Here is a 25638-nt window from a genome sequence, read left to right as displayed (position 1 = left end):
CAGCCAAGTTATGATTACAGAAGGATGGTGATTAGTCGTCGGATGGTGCGTATCACGATAGAAGATTCCGAAGCGGAATGAGACATGATAAGATATGCACCTTCTGTGGCACTAGACAAAATGGTTCCTGTGTTATGTATGGATGAAATAAAGATAACAAAAACTCATCAAAATAATATAAGATAATTATCATTATCGAACACAATTATAATTTTTTCTCACCACAAAAAACATGTCACAAATCACTTTTTCGAATATTCTTTCGCACAACAAAACAAACAGCGTGAACTGGGCGATCCCTTCTCGAGCGGTTACACACATTGGGTATTTTTTAGAAAAATTTAAATAAATCGTTTCATATGTAGAGTCAAAATCGCTACCATATACAATTTTACACTTACACGTGTGCTAAATGTTTCACAATCTTCTTCTTCTTAAATGGCACTAACGTTCCTAGAGGAACTTCGCCATCTCAACGTAGTATTACTTGCGTCATTTTTAGTAGTACTTACAATACTCTCTATAGGCATAATCTTTATAGCAACTATAACGATATGTCCAAAGGTCCCTTCAAAATCGCATAGAAATTCTTTTCTTTGTTTCTTTAATGAAAAATTTCCCCGACCAGAACGGGAATCGAACCCGAACCCCCGGCATATTAGATGTGACGCTAACCACTCGGCCACTCCGGAAGGAATATCGAACGGACAACACCACAAACATCGAGGAAAATAGTCAGCATTACCTTCACTTTTGATCGACTTTGGCGTGTTTTTTTAAGGTTTCGACTAGCTTGCAGCGGTTCATGCTGATGGTTGTTGACTCGTTTGCCGATCTCGCTTGCATGTAATACACTTACAACCATGTCTCGTCGCCAGTAATTTTGCGTTGAATGAACGTGGAATCAGAATTTGATGGTTCAAGCATTCTTCGACCACATGATTGCGATGACATTTTTGGAGAAAATTGAACTCTTCTTAAATTGTTCTTAATGACGCTGTAAACAAACCAAATGTCAGATCGCGCTCAAATGTCTTATGTCAATAGAAAAAAAATCTGATGCTAATACATCTTGTTTTTTCAACGGTAAGAACTTCCATTCATTACATGTTGTGATGCGAATTAGGTTGTCAAAGATATCGATCGAAACAAAATGCATACAACTTGTTGGTTGAACCGAAGCTTTTAGACTTTCACTCACAGCCACAAATAGTATGTCAATTCCCAGCTATGAGTGTTGTTTGAAATATGTTTTGTCGTCCATTATGTTTTGTTTTGTCGCATGTCGCATGTTTTGTCGTCCATTATGATGCAAGGATTTTTTTGTTGAAAATTGAGCATGAAGCACAGGTTTTTACTGATAAACTTTGGTTATCATCGCGATTCGGCACTTTTTTCATTGCTTCATTCTTTGAACATACGACAGCGATTAATCGAACTGAAAGTTGAGGACTGTATTTGATTTGTGCAGTTTTTCGGAACCTATGTTTTATGTATACCATTTGCACTATTTATTCGACAGTGAAATGCGGACAAAATGTATAAACTAGCTAGACGTTAAACACGGTACTTTTTGGGTCGTTAGGAAGAACTTCCCAACCAAATGACCCAATCGTTTCTTTGGCCGGTACTCTTGTCGATCCACGATACGTACGAGTATAAATTAATCATTCGTTGTCGGTAGCGTTCAGTATTAATGGTTCACCAGGTTTGAGTAGCTCACGGTAGCTCAAACCCTTCTGATCCCACCAAACACAGAACATTGTCTTCCGTCTGCAGCGATTTGGTCGTGCAGTCGATTTTGACGATTCCCCTGGGCTCACCCAAAATTTTTGACGCTTAGGATTCTCGAAAGAAATCCATTTTTCATCGCCTGTCACAATCCGATGGACTAATTATTTTCTTTTGTACCTTTTTGTAATCGCAGAATCTCCCATGAGATTTTTCGGTTTTCTCAGCTCATCTGAAACTCATTTTTCAATATTCTGGATCTTTCACTTTGTCTTCAAACGTACGGAGAGGGCTTCTTGAGCAACCTGCAATTGATCCGCGAGTTGTTGTTGCTTTTGAGTGGCATTTTTGTCAAAACCTGTTTACTGTCTCGAAAAGCCACGAAGTTTTTCGAAGGTTTTCAACGCTCTTCGTTTCTCACGCAAAATCTTTTTTTTTTCAATTTTTGGAAATACGCAAAGCACTGCAATTTTTCAAGAGCACGTTCACCGTTCATCGAAAAGTATTCAATGAGATTCTGTATCAGTTTTTTTTATTATTATTATTATTCACTTTTATTCATCGGACTGTTGTCTACATGAAATTTTTTTTTCGTTTTCTTCGAATGGTAGCAGAGAAGCAATGCTTGTTTTTTTTTAATCCTTTGCTTAGTGTCAAAACGAGACAATGTTTCTAATAATGCATTATGATGAGGAGTACATCGATAGTGGAAGTGCTGCCTAACTTCGGTTTCATATTTATATACCTTGTAATCATCTGTCATTCTAGTGAAAATTTTAGCGCTTGGTTGCAGAATTTCAAAAATCACAGAAAGAAATTAGAGCCATTGATTCCCCTCAATGTTGTGTAAAAATACCAAAAATTTAACGATGAGTCTGATTTTAGTGATAGTTCGACCATGAGTTATTGCAGTTACACACCCTAAATTATTTTCAGCCCATGTTTTGACATCCTGATATATACATTAAATGAGCGAAGGAATGTGAAGAAAATGTGCTACCCTCCCATACTGGTAAAACATTTGTATAATATATATGCCATAGCAATATGAAGGCAATATGAGAAAGCGAAACAAAAGACACATTACAAATAAGCGCCCATTAAACATTTTCGCATACTTTGCCACATACACGGCCCCGATTGAAAAGGATACAGGTATACGTTTGTGCTCTTCTCTCTTCTTAGAAAACACTTTCCATGTATTCCTTTAAGATCCAACGTCATTTTATAATGTGGTGTAATATTATCATCCATTTATTCAACAGCACCAGTGGCTATGTGGATAGTGTACTCGTGTAAAACATCTTTTTATTTTTTTGGTACAAATTTGAGCTGACGTCCATTCTGAGAGAAAGAGAGGGGTCTGCTCCCACACGAACAAACATTATAAAATTCTTGAAAAAGATGCATTTATTTGTTCATTTCACCCTTTCAGCACACGAAAAAGCATTTTTTTACAAAGATAACATATTTTCTGCTAACGCTAGTTTGGGTGCAACCATACAGAATGTCAACTTGGAATTGTAACAAAAAAAAGCGTGAAGCATTTGCTGTGTGCGTAATTGAAAAATTGTCTGTTATTTTCAATTGTATGACCTTATATTCCTCGGCTACCTCTTTTAATGATACTTTTAAGCTCATTTGAAGTCATATATGAAGATGTCAAAAAATGTGCTTAATGTATATTTTGGGCGAAAAGAGATGTATTCCTCCTCCGGCGATGTGAAGTTCTATCGAGAGTATGCATTTCGACCACTTTCTATAGGCACACATATATTTCAGGCGAGTTTTTCGAACCTAGTATTAAATTGAGCTTCTTGTTACACAACATCTTGAAATCGATTAATTCGAAAATAAAACCATTGAGAATAATAAGCCTTGTTTTAAGGCTTCGTTTTTGACAGATTATTTGAATTTATTGCCTATTTTCTATAGCCACGCTTATTTTAATTAATTTTATTAAATTATGATTTGAGTGCTGAAATCAGATAGTCTTCCTGCATATTCAATAACTTTCAAAATTATGTTGGGCATACTGAAAACCATGTTCTTCGAAATATTCAGTTCGATATCTCGTCACGTTCATCAATGGTGTTGTGTTTCTCCAATATTTTCCTCTAGATTCACATTGGTACTGCGTATTGGAGATTCCAACAAATAAATGTTTTGGGTATCGAGCCATGATTGTGTAGTTGAGCACTTAGAGATCCTCCTCCGCAATTGCGCGAGGAGGGTATTCTAATAACCTCTGAAGATCTCGCCAGTGACGAAATATTGGTGTATGAACACTACAGTCTGCAGACCATACATTACATTGTTATCACTAATTCGAACACATCTAGTTATTATGAAATGAAGTGATCTTCATCTCACGTGACAGATGGCAGGCAAAACGATCCTATAGAAATTGAACAGAGTGTATAGATAATACATCTCGTGTCTTCAGTAAACCACAGTTCACTAACTCAGCAGATTCGTATTGAGTCTCCTCACTTGTTAAATTAACTCTTCGTCATTATTTCAACTTTTTTTCGGTATCACTAGCCATTTTTTAAAAATCTATTCGGGTCAATAAATAAGAGGCCATAGATTCCTTTGTCTGATATCCCAAGAGCCAAGAGATCTTTTTGTCCCATCAAATATATTGTTCAATAAGAGAACTATTTTTGCTCCTTTTTGCAATGATCCTTAAATGTGAAATAATACATCAAAACTATAGGGTCCTGTATTCTAAATCCCATCTAGTTCGAAGTGCATGCCCTAACGAATCCCTGATCTTCCCTGACAATTCCAATCGAAAATCCTCTTATTGATGCATGCTATATTTGAGCCTGAATTTGCACGAAAATTTTCCCGAAATCCATTTTCGCAAAAAAAAAAATACAACGTCCAGCCTGCACGACAAAGTTCCTACTCCCTGTTTGCTCGCTGGTAGGAAAAATGCGCTAAAACCCGAACGCTGAGAACATTGAAGGTGAAGCATGCTGCGCGGTATTCGATTCGCAAAATGCGCAAAAAAAACACAGTTATTCGAAAGTTCAAAATTTAATTTTTCACTTTTTCACCCACACCAAATAACCCCACTCCTCCGCTTTTGAACGCTAGACTGGAACAGCAGCCGACGGATCTCCGACCGTTGTTGGTGTTGTAAGTGATAGTGCCAGCGACCTGAGGAAAACCGGTGGTGGAGGCGGCAACCCAGCTCCACCCACCGCCAACTATCCGCGGGAAAACGGTGTAGATGTTAGTAGGAAAAACTCACTCACGGGGACTGCTGGGGCGCGATCATCCAGCTTAGAGCTAATACTAACGCCTATTATACAGAGCAGACGGTAAGTAGGGAACGCACAACGCTGTGAGGGGCATTGACCACTGCAAATACATATTGTAACATACAACTAATTCTATTGGAATGGTTTGCTGGTTTCCGTATCACACAAACAAACGATTTGAATTCTCTCCCCCACATGTAAACCAGTTTCAACGCGCAGGATATTATAATTAAATAACAGATTACTTTCATACCCAATGCATCGCGCTCGTAATTATCCTGGATGTACATAATAACCGCGTCGGAGGAGAGATTAATAAAGAAATCTAAAAACCCCCCGCCGAAACAATGTCACGGAAACTATTCAAAGCAAAAACGCTTCCTTTTCCCAGATATCCGGCCACTCCACTCTCCCAAAACCACTCGGAAAAGTGCGAAACAAGCATAAAAAAGCCGAAACTGTGGGGATTACGGTGTGTTTAATATCGTTTCCACTGAGAGAGGTACTAAAACTGACGAAAACTTTCGGCAAGCATGCAATATCGGCTCAACAGCTCACGCTAACCGAATGGATTCGACCTTCGGCCTCGGAAACTTTGTCTTCTATTTGATTTTAATTAATTGCAGAGAGTGTGGAAGGTATAGCATTGTAAGAACTGCGAAACGTTCATTCTCTATATTCATGTAATCTCGAGATTATGAATGCAAGAGCAGCTTCGATCCAGATTGTTTCCTGCGATTTATTGTATTGCCAAATGTTCTTCGGGCATAGTGTTTAGCTTGATTTAGCAATGCCAAACATGATCCCTATGTCGAAATCCATCAATTGTTCTCCAGAACTCAAAACAATGGAAATAATCGTAGTATTTTTATAACATAGACTGAATTGAAATTTAACTATTCTCAAAACGCTGTTTCTTCTTGTTGCGAGGATCATGTGGTGGGTGTTAAGTCAGACCGGACCATGTGACATTGTTATGACTCCGAGCAAATCGAGCTTGAAGTTTGTGTTATGAAAAGTTTTCATTGAGCGTTCAAAATGTTCAACTTAATGCAATCGATAACTCGAAATTTTTAATTTTGCGACATGGTTCGCTCTGATTTAAAACCGACCATGTATTCTACTGACAATTTGGCGCCGTTCAACGCATCATTCGTAAAGTGTTGTAGTTTGAAACCGAAACAGAAATAATTATTTCACTTGAACAGAAACTGAGGAGAAAAGAATCAGTACGATTTAAACAATAAAACCAATACTCAAAATAGAGTTGGGCTATCCCTGTGGGGGAATATTGGAAGTGCGATGACTGCACAAACTTAGATCGAAGTTAGCGGTTTCGAGTTATCTCGAGCAAAGTCGATAATCTTACCAACTACAAATTCTGTTTGGCCAAATATCAATCAACAAAGAGGTGCCAGACATCCCCACATGTCTGAATCAGAAACACACCCTTAATCCGTCCTGTCAAATTGGACGTAAAACTATTCAGGATAATGTGGCTTCGGTTCCAATCTTCAGAAATGACGACGCCCAAAAGTTTTGGCTGTACTTATTTAGAATTCGCCCAGACGGCACTAAGGAAGCCGTACGTACCATGACGAAAGCCAACTTTGAAAACGACTGTGACTTTGGCTTTGAGGGTAACTTAAACATAAATCTAAATCTCTAAGTCTCTAGATCTCTAGATCTCCAAATCTCTAAATTTGTAAATCTCTAAATCTCGAAATCTCTATATATCTCTTAATTTCTAATTCTCTAAATGTCTGAATCTCTAGATCTCTAAATCTCTAAATCTCTAAATCTCTAAATCTCTAAATCTCTAAATCTCTAAATCTCTAAATCTCTAAATCTCTAAATCTCTAAATCTCTAAATCTCTAAATCTCTAAATCTCTAAATCTCTAAATCTCTAAATCTCTAAATCTCTAAATCTCTAAATCTCTAAATCCCTAAATCTCTGAGTCTCTAAATCTCTGAATCTCTAAATCTTTAAATCTCTAAATCTCCAAATCTCTAAATCTCTAAATCTCTAAATCTCTAAATCTCTAAATCTCTAAATCTCTAAATCTCTAAATCTCTAAATCTCTAAATCTCTAAATCTCTAAATCTCTAAATCTCTAAATCTCTAAATCTCTAAATCTCTAAATCTCTAAATCTCTAAATCCCTAACTCTCTAAATCTCTAAATCTCTAAATCTCTCAATCTCTAAATCTCTAAATCTCTAAATCTCTCAATCTCTCAATCTCTAAATCTCTAAATCTCTAAATCTCTAAATCTCTAAATCTCTAAATCTCTAAATCTCTAAATCTCTAAATCGCTAAATCTCTAAATCTCTAAATCTCTAAATCTCTAAATCTCTAAATCTCTAAATCTCTAAATCTCTAAATCTTTAAATCTCTAAATCTTTAAATCTCTAAATTTCTGAATCTCTAAATTTCTTAATCTCTAAATCTCTAAATCTGCAAATCTTTAAATCCCTAAATCTCTATATCTCTAAATCTCTAAATGTCTACATGTCTAAATATCTATATCACTAAATATCTAAATCTCTTAATTTTGAAATCTCGAAATCCCTAAATCTCTAAATTTGTAAATCTCTAAATCTCGAAATCTCTATATATCTCTCAATTTCTAATTCTCTAAATGTCTGAATCTCTAGATCTTTAAATCTTAAAATCTCTAAATCCCTAAATCTCTAAGTCTCTAAATCTCTGAATCTCTAAATCTTTAAATCTCTAAATCTCTAAATCTCTAAATCTTTAAATTTCTGAATCTCTAAATCTAAATCTAAATACGAATATCAAATTACATAAAGTCATCACATATAGAAAAACCAGTAATCACATGGCAGTTTGTTCAGTTAAAAAAGGAACTGAATCTCCGACGAAGAAGCGTTCGGAATGAATGGTAATGGTACAACCTGGCCACCATGTTGAAAAGACCTTGCAGACTACTGAATTCACCGAACTTGGTGTAATTCGTACTTCGTAGCATTGAATTATTCGGGAAAGATCAGAATTCAGAATTTAGAATTCAGTTTTTCCAGAAGAACAAAACAATCGATGCGTCCTTGCAAGGTATCAGCTATCAGCAAAGCACTGGCTGAATCTCTCTATGGACGGAAATTGATCAGCTGACAACGACTCTCGTAATTCGGTAATCGATAGGGGTCCTTCCGGGTCTAGGAAGAGCATATCTTATGAACCTTCGTTGACATGGTTCAGATCTTTCAACACCGATGTTGTAGTGGACAGTACAAACAACTAAATCATAATCTAAAACATGGGGGCAGTGGATGTCCGTGAAATTTTTGGCAACCCTGAAAACGAACCCGCAAGTTCTGTATGCTTAACTGACCATGAAAGGGATGTGCGGTTTGAATGAGAGTTACGTATCGAAAATAATTCCCAGGTACTTGACTTAGCTGACGTGCTCGATTTCTGTGTCGCGCAAGGTATATTTATACACCAATCGACAAAAGCAACTATCTAACTTTGAAGTATTTTTGAGCAGACCTGAAGGTACTACATGGGGTGAAAAGTCCCGGGATTTTCTATGAAAACAATCGTTTTTTTGGACAAAGCTGTATTTATTCCTCAACATAGTTAGCTTCGAGAGCAGTACACTTGTTTCCAATATTTCGATTCCCTTTCTGTAGTACGAAACGTCTAAGTCTTCGAAATATGCCCCTGTGTCACTCTGCAGAGTCCAATAGGCCTCAGAAGTGTGGTAATGGATCCACTTTCATTCATTGTCACAAAATGTCGATAGAAGTTTACTCGGTTACGCTTCAACAACGCCAAACCGGCTGTTGAATCATAGGTGGTCGTTTAGTGTTTTTGGTCGACGGTCAACGAACGCAGCACTACTCGCGGAGATAGCTTTTTCATGTCCAGCTAACTCACGTAACTTCACTTTACGATCGTTCAAAACGAGTCGATGTACTTGTTTTAAGATTTCTGGATTCATGGTCTCATTTGGCCTTCCAGAGCGAGATGAATCTGCGGTGCTTGTACGGCCCATTTTAAATTCTCTAAACCACTGATAAACTGTTATTTTCGAAGGAGCCGAAGTCGAATAACATTTCGTCAACTACTGCATTGATTTTTCAGGAGTTTTACTCATCAAAAAATAATGTTTGATAAAAATACGATATTCCTCCTATTCCATTTTCTATACGAATGCTCAGGTAGTGACACATAAACAACTATAGTTTGTGAACGAATAAACGAAATGTCATGAAACTTCACAAATAAGCTAGTGATAGATGAACCTCTCAAAATGAATCTTGTTCATTTTTAGTGGCGTCATGTGTTGAAAAATCCCGCTTTTCAGCCCATATAGCAGCTGTAGTTATCCAACTCCCTGCTGCACCGACTCTTGCCAAGGCATGCTTCACCTGATCCAACCACCTCGCTCGCTGAGCCTCTCTTTCTTGTTCCTACCGGATTCGATGCGAACCCAATCTTTGCAGGGCTGCTGTCCGGCAATCTTGCGACATGCATGTCTATCACACTCTTCCATCCTTGGCGACTTTCTAGATGCTGGGTTCGTATAGTTGTGCCAGTCGGTGGTTAATTCTCCTTTTCCATACTCCGTTTTCCTATACAGCACCATATGGTGCTGGTTCTGAGCACTAGGCATTCGAAAACACCCAGTGCTTTTGAGTCCTCTTCAAGCATCGTTCATGCATCGTGCCCATAGAGAACAACCGGTCAGATAAAAGATTTGTACATGGTACACTTCGTACGGGGTCGAAGTTTGTTGGATCTTAAGGATTTGCGGATCCCATAGTAGGCGCGACTTCCATTGATTATGCGTCTTCGAATTTCACGGATGTTGCTGTTGGTTATCAACGAGCCAAGGTAGAGAAATTCCTTTACAACCTCGAGCTCGTCGCCGTCGATCACAGCCCTACTACCAAGAAGAATTATGTTAAGATCAGTCCCTACTGCTAACAAGTATTTAGTCTTAGACGCATTGATTCCAAGCCCAATCGTGTTTCAGTCGGGTATACAAGTCCACTACCGTCGCATGTGTTCTCCCGTTCTTCGAAGATCCTGAGTGCGTAGCCAGAGACGTTTATGTCCACAAGGACCAGGAGGTTAGGAACGTCGAGCTCGATGTTCAGCAGCTTGATAGCAAAACTGCTTTCGTTTTCTTCCTCCCAAATTGTGAAGCGCAAATCTCAAAAATTCACGCTGAATAGCCTCTATGCGATCGGTTACGGAACGGGGAAACGGACCCCAATGATCGAACCCGTCTGAAGAATGGAACGTACCAGACTGACATATAGTGATTTCAGTGTGTACGGATCTTTGGACCACGACGTCACCTTTCCAATGAAACCAAACTCTCGTCGTGCCTTCGCAACTACTTCTAAATGATGGTTTCTGGCTAGAGTTCAGAGTAATTCCGAGATAGCGCATGGTTTGCACACGCGTTAAGGTGGTTCCGTTGATAGCATATTCGAACTGTACGGATATTTTCTTGCAACGGAAGCTGATGAACTTTGAAACACTGAGGGTCATGTTGTTGGTACGACATCACAATGTCAACTTGTCCAGTAACTCCTGAAGCCGGCGACAATCATGTTCTATATCAACGATCACGAATATTTTTGTGTCATCAGCTTATGTCAGATAGCACACGTTCTCCAGAAGTAAAGTTGCGTCATTAATGTAGAGCGAGAACAGCAGAGGACCAAGATTGCTTCCGTGAGGCACTCCTGAGAGGTTACAGAACCAGTCTGAATATATGATCCAATCTTGACCGCAAGAGCTCTATTACAGAGATACGACTCAAGCCATTGAACAAAATTTTCAGAGGAACCCATTTTACGCAATTTGCGCAAAAGAATTGAGTTATCAACCCTATCAAAATCTGCTTTCAAGTCGGTGTACACTGTGTCCACTTGTTTACGCTGACCAATATTTCTAAGACAAATCGAGGTAAAAATAAAATAATAAACTCAGTGACGTTTGTGGTTACACTCCTTCCGGGATAGGAGTTCCGGGTTTCCGGGTTTGTAGAAATGTGTCCTTTTGTTCTGTTAAACATTAAATTGGAAACAATGATCTTAACACTTCTCTGAACTAGTGTTTGCAACTTTTTGATCCAGGGATAAGGAAATTGGGAGTCCAGTTTCCTTTCGTTTTGAATTTACAAAATTTCAGAATGATTTTGGATTTCGTTTGAGGCTCCTTCAATTGATCTGAGGTATTTGCGGTAGAGTTGATCCTTCAAATACCTGTAACGTCGGCTAGCGATATGGAATACAATTTTATCTGGGAGAGAGCGAGATTTGCGGAAGGTCCTATGAGCGAGTTTGCTGCGTGCCGGAATCATGCTGTTTTGCGTGCACTCCGTAGGGAGTAACCACGAACGGCCGGCTGGGCGACTGCTATATGACATTGTCATTCTTGGTAAAGAAGTATGACTGGAAAACGTAAGGTCACGTACGAATTTTAGTTCAGATGGGCTATATATGCCTGTGCCTAATGGTCTGGAAGACCCTTTTCCAATCCCAAATTTTGGCATTCCCAATGAATTGATTCCAAACCCACCGAATTTCTACCATTTCACAACGATGAAAGAGGGAATCATTACGAATGTGTTCCCAATTATTGTTCAGAACTAAGGCGTCGTGCACAAATAACGTAACGCTAAAAATCCGGATTTTGGACACCCTCACACCCCCGTACGTAACGCAATTTCCTTTCTCTAATACCCAGAAAATAACGCGACCTCGACCTCCTGAGTATAATTAGGCAATTTGCGATTTCAAAACACAGTATTCATAGTGCATCTGTCATCTAGCTAGCGACCAGACGACAGCGAGTCTTTCGAATAACCTTTTTCAACTAAACACTCGAATTTTCCAAATTGATCTTTTTCAATGCTAGAGGCGAATGAACTGATGAATTTAAAAGCCTCTATAACTCAAAATATCATCATTATCATCATTCAAGTCGTCTCGCTCCAGCTATCAAACAGCAGTCTTTCTCAACGCTGATGTCACACTTTTACTCGATTCTAAGGAAGAATGAATGATAGATATCGCACTGTATGGTGCAATTTTGTTCGGTGGAGGCACCGCGTCGATATGCATGCCGTCTGGTAAAGATTACCTCTGTATATTTGCATCACATAATATTTGAATCTGTACTGTAGTGTAAGTTAAAAATTTCTGAAACAATAGCGTTACGTTTGGGGTGCAATGTGTCGGGCGTTAAAACCACTTTGTCAGTTGTACAAAGTGGTATGTCAATCACTTCATTCGGAAAATAAATGAGTTGTATGAGTAATGTTGTTTACTAATTGACCCTAAAACATGTTTGAATACCTCAAAACTGTTTCGAAAGCAATTTATAGAAATCACAAAAATCTATAAATATGAGTTTCTGCTTGAAAGTCTATCTAAGTAAAGATTTGTCGATGCATGTCGTTGGCTGTCGGCGAAAGTTCTCTAAATATTGTGCTCGCCCTGGCCAATCTCATTTTCTATTTTGCTACTGTGTTGAAAATTTTTTTTTCGACACAGAATGCATCTTTAGAATATGCAAGAAGCAAGTATAGTGTAAAACGGAACAAAGCAGAAGAGAAATATGGAGTGGGTCCGTCGCCGGTATTCATGCTGCGGAGATTTTACGAATTGTTGATTTCATGCATTATCAAATGGATAACGGTAGTGTGGGACAAATATATAATCACCTGGACTCGCAGTGTATGTAGTACGGGAAAAATGTCGCGATACATACTGAATGCGTAACGTGTATTGTACTGAGTGCGTGTACTGTTCTTGCAGGAACAAGAATGAATCATTAATCAACCATTTTCAGCTACGTGTACAAAACACGTAAACTCTCGGTCCTTTTCAGGGCCATGTTCGATGCATTCTAAAAATCTGTTTTATATTTGTTTGCCTGAAAAGAGCTTCTGTGAAATCAGGAGTGTGTTTATATTTATTTCTCAGTTATTCGCTTCTAGCTTTAAAGAAGACTAATTTTAAATACCAAAATAAACAACCCGGCCTTGAGAAATATTATTTGGAAAGCCTTGCTGCTTGGATGGCTGATAAATCGTGAATGACTGATTTGTGTTTTTTTCGATCGATCATTCAACATTCGTGATTTCGATTTTCGTCTTCGGGTTGAGAGGGACGTAATGTATTTTTCAACGTTGAGAGTTGTGTTCTTCGGTGAACAACCGAAACTAAAATTTTGTTTCGATGGTATTGTTTTCGCCTACGCAGCCATCACATAATAAGTTCGGTTCGGATTTTATGTTACCATTCTGCGTTGGAGATGTAATTTTGCTAGGAGATACTGAAAAACTACTTAGATATTCAAGAAGTTCAGTATTCCATGCTGATGCATAGAATTAATTTGACAATCTACTTAAATTGCTTCGCGAAGCGTTCGCGCTGCACACTCTGTGAAAGCATTTATTTGTCGGCCCCTGTCATTGCCATCGAAACATTTGTATCAAAGAGTTTTAATATATAACTAGCTGACTCGGCAAACTTCGTCCCGCCCAAAATTTATGTTGCGTTATCACATCCATATGTTTCGATATCACATCCACGGAGGGCACAAGGCAGACAATCGGATATCCCCGTCCGGGATATCTTAGGTAGCCGTGATCCTGATCTTCTGCTCCATCTATACCTGTTCCTCAGAAACGCCGATGTCAACGTTTAATGATGTTTTCTTCGTTGTGTCCCTGTTTCATATCCCTCCTATCCGATCTATAAACTTTTACTTAGTCGCGGCAATACATACGCACACTCTTTACAGATACACGGGCCGAAGGTTGTGCAGTCCACTGATGATTCAACAAGAGCCAAAGGTTGTACCGCTCATGACAACTCTACACGAGCTGATGATTGCGCCGGCTAGTGATCATTCTATCCTGGATTCCTCGAGTCGAGAAAGACGCACCACGCTAGATATGGGGTGCAGACTAGGGGGGCGTTGCTGAATAACGGTCAGCTGCATCCCAATAGGAAGTATCCCATGTCGGGCACACGTACAGAGCACTGAAGACTGCAACATCCCAATTATGAGAACACTTTTAATACTAACCTCGAGCCAACCGCGAGTAATCGGTTACATGTTACTAACATAGTTGTAAGCCAATATTGTCAAAATATTGAACTCCCGGCCCGTTAGGCTGACGCCATATGAGCCATAATAAAAATATATATTTTGGATAAAAAAAAATCACAGCAGCCCCCATGGCTTTAGAGAGATGGTAGGTGTGTGGAACCATCATAGAAACATTTATTGCACCCTAAAACCTCCATATGCCTAATTTGGTTACATTTGCTAGATTAATTCTCGAGTAATGCAGAAATTTGTGTTTCATTTGTATGGCAGCACCCCCTTAGAGAGGGGGAGGGGTCTTGAACTATCATAAGAACCTTCCCCGACCCCAAAAACCCCTACATACCAATTTTCATGTCGATCGATTCAGTAGTTTCCGAGTCCATAAGAATCAGACAGACAGACAGACAGAAATCCATTTTTAAACGGTTTTATTCAGCTTGCCCTGTAATCTGTTTGTATGTTTGTATGTTTGTAACATGTTTGTCTGTAGCGCTGACCCACATTAATAGAAATTTGACCCCCTTTCTGTTGACCGATTGATCAGAAATTTGGAATACACCTTTATCTCTGTAGTCATTATGAAACAGTGTATCTCATGATCTTGAAAATCCAAGATGGCGGCTGCTACAAAATGGCGGATCACATATTTTCTCAAAACCTCATTGATATGGGTATTCCAAAAACACATCAATATGGGTATCAAATGAAAGGGCTTGACTAGTAGAATACAATTTTTTTATGGAAAATACAAATCCAAAATGGTACAAAATAGCATCATATATATATATATATATATATATATATATATATATATATATATATATATATATATATATATATATATGATGCTATTTTGTACCATTTTGGATTTGGATTTTCCATAAAAAAATTGTATATATTTTTTTTTTTCCAAACTCCATCAATATGGGTATCAAATGAAAGGGCTTCACTATCAGAACACAGTTATTTATGAAAAGTACAAACCCAAGATGGCTCCCACTACAAAATGGCGGACTGTATGTTTTCTCAAAACTTCATTAATATGGGTACCAAATGAAAGGGCTTGATTAGTAGAATACGATTATTTATGAAAAATGTAAATCCAAGATGGCTGCCACTACAAAATGGCGGACTACATATTTTCTCAAAACCCGATTAATATGGGTATCAAATGAAAGGGCTTGAATGACAGGTCACAGTAGATCATGCAAAAACCAAATCCAAGATGGCTGCAATCACAAAATAGCAAATTACTTTATTAAACGGTTTTATTTAGCTTGAACTGTTTGTATGTCTGTAGGGTTGTCCCATATTAATAGAAAATTGACCAATAGGAACTGACCGAATTTATAAAACACCTTTATCTCTGCATTCATTTTAAAACTGCTTATTTTGAAAAATCCAACTTGGCCGCCGCTACAAAATAGCTGATTTCATATAATCTCAAAAAAAAGGTTGATTGAGATATGTGTATCAAACGAACGAACTAGACTTGGAGAACAAACTATATATTTTCAGCAAGTCACGCAATATCGGTATCAAATGAAATTATTTGACTTATAGAATACAGTACAATGGTTTTATTGTAGAGAAATATTCTAATGAAACAGATAATGTACTAAAAACTATAAAATAAAATAATTTTAAAAAAAATTTAAATTTAACGGTTTAATTGTGATTAAACATAATAAATGTATACATAATAATGTTCTAAAACCTTGAAAATAATTAGGCAAGTAGCAGTTAGCAGTTATCACACCTCTCCTTCATTAGTCTGGGGTATTGATAAGACTAAAATTTTTACTTATTTTATTATATATATATATATATATATATATATATATATATATATATATATATATATATATATATATATATATATAAAAAACGACCGGGACTTTCTTTTTAGAGTTTTTAAAAATGCGTCGATTCGATTCGGTCGTCTGATTGAAACTGATTTCTTTATTCAATTAAAAATGGAATGGTGCTCCTGATGTTCTGCTGCTTCCGCAAATTTGTTTGTTGTTGACCGGATGTGTTCTGCTTACTTCGGCGGTTGTGTGCACGCGTGGCTGAGTTGTTGACGCCGCGATAATATCCAGGTCGCCGCTGGAATTTGATGGTGCGTCGGACTGCGATGTTTCGCGGGCGATTTTGCTGACGGTGTTTATCGATTGGGTTGTCTCGATTTGTGTAGGGCCAGAATGGGCCGTAACTGCTCCCCCTTTAAGATCGAGCCGTCCCGGTTCGATGGATCTGGTTGAAGTGTTTGGTTTTGGTTTGCATGATGTGTAACGGGTTTTCATAAGTCCAACTGCTATTGCTAGGAATACTACGAAAGTCCATGTTCCAAAAGTGAGATGCAATTGTTGTTTATGCAAGACTTCGAGCTTCTTTCTTGTTAAAAAATGTGCTTCCTCCAGTTTTTCGAGGGTAATGGTTTCATTGGTTTCTAAATGGGATTCGACAATGTCTAATCCGTTTAGTGGAATCATTAGAAGTGGTTCCTTGCCGGATAATTCGATGTTATTGTATCTTGTGTTGTTGATAGTAATAGTACAGTTCTGGAAGAATATTAACGCAGTTCCAGTAATGTTCCTGCTTGTCATTCCACAATTTGTGCTCAATGGAATATTGATAGCTCTTTTGACGATGATATGATTATCATCAATTCTTTCGACTTGTGGTTCGTTAAGGGACTCGACGAAACTACATTGTCCTGAGAACCCTTTCAGTAGCTTTGAGAAGCAGTTGTCTGCAGAGACGTTTATCAGCTCGTTTGATCTGCAGATGGTTTCTTCTTCGACTTCGTAGCAATTTCCAGTTATGAAATAGGTATCTTGATCGGAGATGATGGCTCTCTTTGACGGCAGTTTCAGCATTTTACCATTCTTCGCAACAGGTTCCAGAAGCAGGCGGGTGTAACTTGAACTTTTAAAACTAGGAATCATAACAATGAATATAATTTTTGTATTTTGAATTATAGCTGCTAATTCCAAATATTCGTATGTTTTTTCAAAATTGTTGATTGTAATGTTATCTTTTCTCAAGATATGTGTTGCTTCCACAATTTCTTCTGTCGTCAGAATGTTTCTTGGTATAATTTTAACTCTAGCTAATTGAATGGCTTCCGCAATGTTCTCTATTTGGTCTTTGAGTAAGTCTAAACTGAGATTTAGGTTGAAAATTTCCTTCAGTACATTGATTTGGTATGTGTTATTTTTTGTGTTAATTATTTCTTCTCTAGGCTTAATCAGGTTTTTTACAATTGCTTTATGCTGCTCATTTATTTGCTTAATTATAACATTTATTCGTTCTTGCACTTGTTTGTTAATGCGGACTTGTTCGTTATTCTCTGTTATGAGCTTATTACTTCCTTTGTATAGTGCATCAAGTTGTTCATTTATTTTAATTAAATCGTTGTTGTCCAAATTACCTGTAACTATTTTAATAGTGCTTCCTAACGCATCGAATAGTCCTCTTTTTTGTCTAGCTTTTGGTAATAAATTATCGTATGTTATTTGTATTCTAGAAAATTTCTGATTAAGCAATTCTGATAGATCTTTGTATTTGAAAATTTGTAAATCCTGAATTATTTTATTAACTTTTGAAAATGTTGGTTCGAATTCAAGCAGCTCTATTGAATGGAAGATTCTATGCGATCCGGTTCTAATTCGGGCTATACCTGATTGGATGGGGATGAGTCCTGGGTTATTTGTGAGGTCTTGAATTTGGAGAGATGAGCTATGGATGGATGGGGTACTATAAAGGAGGGTTACCAGCACTATCAGTTGAGTCCTCATTCTGTGAAAAGAGAAATTGGAGAGATTATTTTCTTTTCCTTTTTAGTTTGTTTTTGTGCAGTTTTCGTCCTTTGTGATCTATTATGGTTTTGATTCTGTTTTGTCGCACTACTGTTTTCTGAAATTTCGGTCTTGTCTTTGATTTAATACCTTGAGTAGTTTTGAAGATAGGTTCGTCTTCCTCGAAATGGGGTTCGTCTTCCTTATTTTTATTATTTGATTCCAAATTTTTCTTTGCTGTTTTATTGAGTGCTAAGGTAACTTCGTCTGCGATTTCCTGTCTGTTTTCAAATATTCTTTCAATTTCTACTGGTAGCCTTTCAAACTCTCTGTGCCCAAAGAGTATTTCGAATGGTTTCATATTGTGGCTTGTATGGACTGTTCGATTGTATAGATTCGTGGCTATCTTGTAAATTTCTTTTGTAGATAAGTCTTTATACTTTTCCCGAATGCATCGGAAGATTTCACTCAATGTTGAATGGAATCTTTCGACGATTCCATTGGTTTCGCTATGATCTGTGGGTGTGAAGTAGATGGTGGTTTCTAATCGTTCAAGGAGGGATCGGATTTCAATAGATTTGAAAGCAGGTTCATTATCACACACTATGTATTTTGGTGTGCTGTATAGAGTCATTAATTTGACGAATCCTGCTCGCACATCTGGTATTGATCTGGATTTAATTGGAATTAAGGTAGCAAAACGGGAAAATTTATCTACGGCGGATAGGAATAGGTCGGGTTGTGAAATGAAAATATCTATGTGGACTATTTCAAACGGTTTGGTTGGGATGTCAGTTTTGGATAGTTTGATTTTGTATGGCCTTCTCTCGTACTTGTTTTCAAGACATGTTTCGCACATATTCACATAGCGTTGAATTTGTCGCTTCATGCCTGGAAAATAATACTGGCGTAAGATCTGGACTTGGTTTTCTTTAGCGCCGCGGTGGGCTCTATCGTGAGTTTTCCTGATGATCTCGTTCTGCTCTTCGGCGGTACGAAGATCTGTAAGGAGTTTTTGACTAATTTTTATCTTGAATGTTTTCGAGCGACTGAAATAATTTCTGTAGACTATTTGCAGAATATTTATCAGAGACTCGTCGCACATAATACAGTTAATCTTCTTTGGATTCATATATTCCTTGAATATATCTAAAACCCTGACTACTGTGAAATCCGTGCGAGTAATTGTTCGTCGATGTACTCTAGGGAATACTTCTTCGTATTCTGTAGAGTCATTCGTGCCTTTCTTCAGTATAATCTGATTACTAAAGAAATTGATCGGCGATTCGGTTGACGTAATAAATTCGCTATCATCGGTGTCTGCGGAATGACATGTTCCGGACTCTGATGATGTGTCGTTTACGTTTATTTCGTTGGTCTTGATTCTTGATAATCCGTCGGCAACAACATTTTGTTTGCCCGGACGATACTTCACTTCGTAGTCGAATTCCTCGAGACGGAGCCGCCATCTGACCATTTTGTCGTTCGGATCCTTCAAGCTAAACATATATGTTAACGGTTTGTGATCCGTGAATAAGGTAAATTTCTTTCCATACAGGTATGGGCGGAAATATTTGCATGCCCATGATATTGCTAGGAGCTCTTTTTCTATAACCGAGTAGTTTTCCTCGGTTTTAGTCAAAGTCCTCGAAGCAAATGCAACGGGTCTGTCTTGTCCGATTGGTCCTTGCGAAAGCACGGCCCCAATTGCAAACTTACTCGCATCCGTTGTGAGTACGAACGGCTTACTAAAATCGGGATATTGTAAAACGTGGCTACTAGTGAGCAATGTTTTACATTTGTTGAAGGCCTGAATAAAATCATCGGTGTGAGAAACGGTGATTTTTTTTGTATCTCCTTTGCGGAGTTGTTTAGTTAAGGGTTTTACTATTCTTGCAAAGTCCCTTATGAAGCGCCGATAATAACCAAGTATTCCCAGGAATCCTCGTAATTCTGTTTCGGTTTTTGGTATGGGCCAGTTTTTTATTGCCAGAATTTTATCCGGATTGGGTTTAACACCTTCCGGCGTAACGATATGACCAAGAAAACCTACTTCTTTACGTAAGAATTCTGACTTGTCCAGCTGAATCTTCAGATTGAACTTTTGCAAGGCATCAAACACCTTTGTCAAATTAGTTGTATGTTCTTGTAGTGACGTGGAAAACACTATTATGTCATCCATATACACCAAGCAAATTTTGCCTACTAGGTCACGTAGCACGTTGTCCATGACTCTTTGGAAAGTAGAAGGGGCATTCTTCAGTCCAAAGGGCATTTTTACGTATTCATATTTGCCATATTCTACGCTGAACGCAGTTTTAGGAACATCCTTTGGCTCTACCTCAATTTGGTGGAAACCGGATGCAAGGTCAAGTGTAGTGAAATAATTACATCGTCCAAGTCTATCAAGAACTTCGGTGATGTTCGGAATGGGATATTTGTCGTCTATTGTTTTGCTGTTAAGCTTCCTGTAATCGACGACTAATCTCCATTTCTTCTTCCCAGAGGCATCCATCTTCTTGGGCACAACCCAAATAGGAGACGACCAAGGGGAGTTTGAAGGTCGTATAATCCCTTGCTCCAATAGCTCTCTAATTTGCCTTTGGACCTCCTCCTTAAGATGGTAGGGGTACCTATAGCTTTTAGAGTGGATAGGGATATCGTCTTTTGTCTCGATGTTATGTTTTACCACATTGGTAAAACTAAGTTTTTCAGGTTTAAGGTGAAATATTGAATGATAGCGCTGAATCAATTGGAACAGCTTTTTCTTCTCTTCTTCGTTCAGGTGATCCGTCCGAAGCTGGGAAAATAATTCACTGCTTCTGGAGTTCTCGGTTGAATTATTTTCGGAAGAAATAAATTCAAAATTATTCAGTTCCGCGTCAATATTTCGGGGAATTTTCACTTCCACCGCCTCCCTACTGTAATTAGTTATAATGACATTTGTTGAAAAGTCATGTGAACAGTAAAGTCCAGAATGAATTTTGACAAATGGATGAATTTCTACGTCGTTTTCCAGTAGAAAATCGCCTTCCTCAAAACTTGTTCCTATTTTTACTATTTTTGTTTCATTGGAATTCAAACAGACAGAAGAAGGTTCGGGATATTTCCTAAACATTTGGACAGTGGTAGAGGGGAATTTTAACTCGTTCGTTGTGGTTAATATATCGATTTTAAGTTCTTGGAGTGATTGGTAGCCAATCAGGCCGTCAAAAAAAGGATGGAACTCAAAAACGTGGAAGGTGAGAGGTTTTGTTTGTGGGATAAATGGGAAAGGATTAAATTTTGTGTATCGATTTATAGTGTGGGTCCCGCTAACATTCCGAACCTTGTGTGGTTTACTATATCCGCAATATTCTATGTTGATGTGTCTGGGGCTAATATAATTTTGATTTGCTCCAGTGTCAATCAAAAATTTAAGGGGTCCCTTGGATGTATTTATTTTAATATATGGGATAAAATTACTCATCTGCCTATCTGAAAGCTTTGAGCTAGATGAAAATTTAGATCATCTGTAATTTCGTTTTCCTCTGTTTGTTCATGGTTGTCTTGTATTGCAGTTGTTTCATCCGTTTGCGTATGCGCGAAACGGTCGTAATACTGAGCATCTTCGTCGTAATTCTCGTTATACTGTTCTTGCTCGTATGTGCCCTCGTGATAATTAATCGGCCTCTGCTGTGGCCTGTTCATATAATTAACCCGCCTCGATTGGATGGAAGGATCCACTTCCATCGGTGTGGGTTTGGGCATGTGCATTGATCTCGGCGCGAAAACGTTTTGGTAGGTCTGTTGATAATTCCGCGGGGGAATCTGCGGTCTGTTAAAATTATTAGCATTCGGTGGGGGACGAAGAGGTTGCTGCAAATTTTGGTGTGGATAGTTTCTATGTTGAGGTTTAGGGTATGAGTTTATTTGTTTTGGTATGAATGGTGGTTGTGGTTTGGGTGGTCTGTGAAAATCTGGTTTCGTCAATCCGTGTCTCATTTGGAAATTTCTTTCCTGCACGCAGGCATCAAACGCCTCTTTCAACTTTCTAGGCTGACGGGCTCTCACGTTACCACCGATCGGTTCCCTGAGCCCTGCTAAAAATACTTGTAAAGCGTTTTCAGTGTGAGTGCGGATGCGATCTTCTTTCAAATCAGCATCTGTGGTTGAAATATTCGTGTGGTTCACGAGCAAAGATAATATTTGCTGAACCGACCCGAAGAACTCTTCAATCGTTCCAGTTTGCTGCAACTGGAACAGTTCTCTCGTTAATGTGACCGCATCACGTTTATCGTTGTAGTGTGCGATCAGATTATTTTTCATGTCACTCCATGTCAAAGGAGTACCGTTTATCTCTAAAATTTGGTCTGCATCACCCGTGATTTTCGCACGTATTGATTGCAGCCACACTTTCTCGAATGGGGTATTTATCATGGTATTAAGGAACGGCATTAGATTTTCAACCGCTCTAATGAACGCGTGTAGTTTGACGGGGTTACCGTCAAAACAAGGCAGTTCCTTTATGGCTTGAGGCGTTTGCATCGCCTTTAGCACTTTTTCAGCCCTGTTGAACATGTCAACGGTGGACTGAATTAATTCCTCTTCAGGAATGTTGGTATTGTTAGTTTCTGTGGGGTTCATTTTTTTTTTTTTTTTTTTTTTTTAGCAGACTTATCTCACTTCTTAACTAGGCGAACCTAGCCAGAATTTTCACCTGCCCCCGGGCTTCTGAATGCCAAAGGGGGACTAGGCTCTGCGGAATGCACGTATCTGCATGCTCGTGCTGTTTTAGTCCTGACCGAGGAATTGTCGGACAATCGCGCAGGTGCTAAGGATGACCGACTTTTGGATGCCGGCCAATTCCTTCTCGATGTTCAACACCTTTAGCGCTTCCAGAAGTGTCTTCGGGATAATTCCAGTTCCAGAGAGAACGACTGGAACAATTCTTGGGACCTCCCTTAGCCCCCACAGTTCCTTGAGCTCCACGGCCAATGGTCGGTACTTGCAGATTTTGCGACCGTGGGTCTCCTCCAGATTCTGGTTCAGTGGAATAGCGACATCGATGATGGTGACTTTGCGGTCGCTCTTGTCGTAAACCATTATATCTGGGCGGTTGTGGTGGATCGAGAGGTCGGTCAGAACAGTGCGATCCCAGTACAGCTTGAAACGGTCATTTTCCAGGACAGGTGCAGGCAGGTACCAGTAGTTTGGTACGTTGTCTTCCAGTAGAGCACATTGGAGCGCCAGTTGTCGATGAACAATACGGGCCACGTTGTTGTGGCGCTCGGTGTAGGCTGCGTTGGCCAAAACGGGACAGCCTCCCATAATGTGTTCTATGTTTTCACCTGGTTGATGGCACATCCGGCAAATGTCATCAACGTCTTGATGCCAGACGTACCGCCTGCAGTTTCTCGTCGGCATTATCCTGTCCTGGATGGCTATCATGTCGGCTTCTACTACTGAAGAGAGTTCACCACGCGTTAGCCACAGATTAGATGCGGCCTTGTCGACGTGTGGCCGGTCCAGTTGATGGGGGTGGGCACCATGCACTGCCTTCTGCTTCCAAGCTGCAATCTTCTCCTCCACTGTCTGCAGATTGCAATTTAGTTGGTACTCCGCTTGCGCCAAGTGCAGAGCGCTGTATCCTCTGTCAGCGGCGCAGACAGCCCGGTATAGCGCGTTTTGGTTGGCGCGTTCTGCGAAGTATTCGCGCAGTTGTCGTACCTGGGCAACACACAGTGCAGAAATATCGACGATTCCAAGTCCCCCTTCTTTGCGTGGTAGTGAAACTCTCTCCAGTGCCGATTGAGGATGGTGCATTCCGGCCTCTTTGAATGCTTTCCTCATCCTCCTCTCAAGGTCCTCTAGGTCAGTTTTGCTCCATTTGACTACACCAAAACTGAAGGTCAGCAGGGGAACCGCGAATGTGTTGATCGCGCGTACCTTGTTCCCCGCGTTGAGGAAAGTCCTCAGGACACAGTTCACTCGACTCAAGAACTTGTCTCGCAGCTCCGTCTTGATGTCGGAGTGGCGAATCCCGGTGAGCTGTCGGAATCCAAGATATTTATAGGATTCGCCACGAACCATGTCTCTTATAAACTCGCCGTCATAGACCTCGTAGCCTCCGGATTCGGTAAGTTGTCCTTTCAGCAGGTGGACACAGCGACACTTGTCGAGGCCGAACTCCATACAGATGTCCCTGCTTATGTCTTCGACAACCCGGATAGCTACACCTAGACGCTGACGTGAATCAGCGTAGACCTTGAGATCGTCCATGTAAAAGGTATGGGTCACTTCTTCGTGGGCGCCGTCGCCATACCTTATTTTATAGCCATGACCGTTTCTATTGAGCGTCCTACTGAGGGGGTTCAGTGCCAGACAAAACCAAAGCGGGCTGAAAGAGTCGCCTTGGAATATCCCCCTCTTTATCTGCAGCGTTCTAGACTGCAACACATTTTCCCCATCACTAAGGTGCAGAGACGTGCTCCACTGCCTCATCGCATGCTGCAGGAACCTAACGACGACGGGATCAATTTTGTAGAGCTCCAATACCCGGACGAGAAACGAGTGAGGTATGGAGTCATAAGCCTTCCTGTAATCGATATAGGCCATGCTTAGGTTCCGCTGATTATAAACCGCCTGGCCGACTATGGTTGCGTCGATGATGGCCTGGTCTTTGCAGCCATGCGTATTTTTTCTGCATCCTTTCTGCTCTTCTGCGATGATATGGTGTTGTTCGCAGTGGGCAGAAACTTTGGCGGTTATGATGCTGCTTAATATCTTGTACAGACTCGATAGGCACGTTATCGGCCTGTACTTTGATGGGTTCAATGTGTTGCTGTCTTTCGGGAGGAGGAATGTGACGCCACGGGTGGCGAATTCAGGGAGGTTGTGTGGGTCACGTAGCACCTTGTTGAAGCACTCAGCTATCTTTTGATGTGCGACGGTCAGCTTCTTGTGCCAGAAGTTCTGAACACCATCGGGGCCCGGTGCTGCCCAGTTCCTCAGGTACCGCGAGGCTTCGCGGACATCGTTCTCTTCGACGATGATAGCTGGCATCTCTCCAATTTCACCACAACTCTCCTCCTCCCGTCTTAACCACATTTGCCCGTCGCGATGTTGTACTGGGGTCTCCCAAATACCAGCCCAGAAGTTCGTCACATCGCTAATATCTGGCAAACCTTCGCGGTAGTCGGGCTTCTCGTCGCTAATGTGGTCGTAGAACGCTTTTTCGTTATCTCTGAACATCCGATTTTGTTCCTGGCGCTTTGCAGAGTCAGAGTAACGTTTCAGCCGTTTAGTTAGGACGCTCAATTGCTGTACCAGTGTGTCGAGTTTTTCCGTCAGCTGGTGAGCTCCCAGCTGGCGAAGTTCAGTAGGCCGCACGATCACAGCAACTTGGCGACATAATTTCGCCGATCTGCTGCCTCTTTTGTACGCCATCAGTCTTCCAATTGCGGCGCGCTTGTTTAGGATCCGTTGCTCCAATCTCCTTCGCCATGGAGGCTCACGCCTTTCACGGAGATGTTGGAGCAGTCCGCCTCTTGGCCTAATACGGTATCCTAAACTTTTGGCGGTCGCCACAGCAGCACAGTAAACTTTCAGTTGCAGCTCCTCCATGTTCTCAGCATCAACCAAGTGCAGCGGAAGAACGTGCTCGTTCATGAGCTTTACTGCACTTGTCAGCCTGCGGGAATGCTGCAACTTCGGGATCCTGGGGCGCGACAATGGGTCTGTGT

The 25638-nt window shown here is 39.9% G+C and overlaps 1 protein-coding gene across 5 annotated transcripts in view; it reads left to right on the top strand.

Annotated features, from left to right (window-relative positions):
- The window catches only part of LOC129763196 (band 4.1-like protein 4), a 518162-nt gene that overhangs the window by 480001 nt on the left and 12523 nt on the right, over nt 1-25638 (top strand). For 4 of the 5 annotated variants that reach the window (XM_055762028.1, XM_055762029.1, XM_055762030.1 and 1 more), the window contains exon 14: nt 4837-5063. The exons of the other annotated variant lie outside the window; for it this stretch is intronic. In XM_055762028.1, the coding sequence (XP_055618003.1) occupies nt 4837-5063 (227 nt within the window). The remainder of the gene's footprint in view (nt 1-4836; nt 5064-25638) is intronic. 5 annotated transcript variants of the gene reach the window in all.

Source organism: Toxorhynchites rutilus, chromosome 1, assembly GCF_029784135.1.
Source record: "Toxorhynchites rutilus septentrionalis strain SRP chromosome 1, ASM2978413v1, whole genome shotgun sequence".
Taxonomy (NCBI): Eukaryota; Metazoa; Arthropoda; class Insecta; order Diptera; family Culicidae; genus Toxorhynchites; species Toxorhynchites rutilus.
This window is presented reverse-complemented; position numbering and strand designations above follow the sequence as displayed.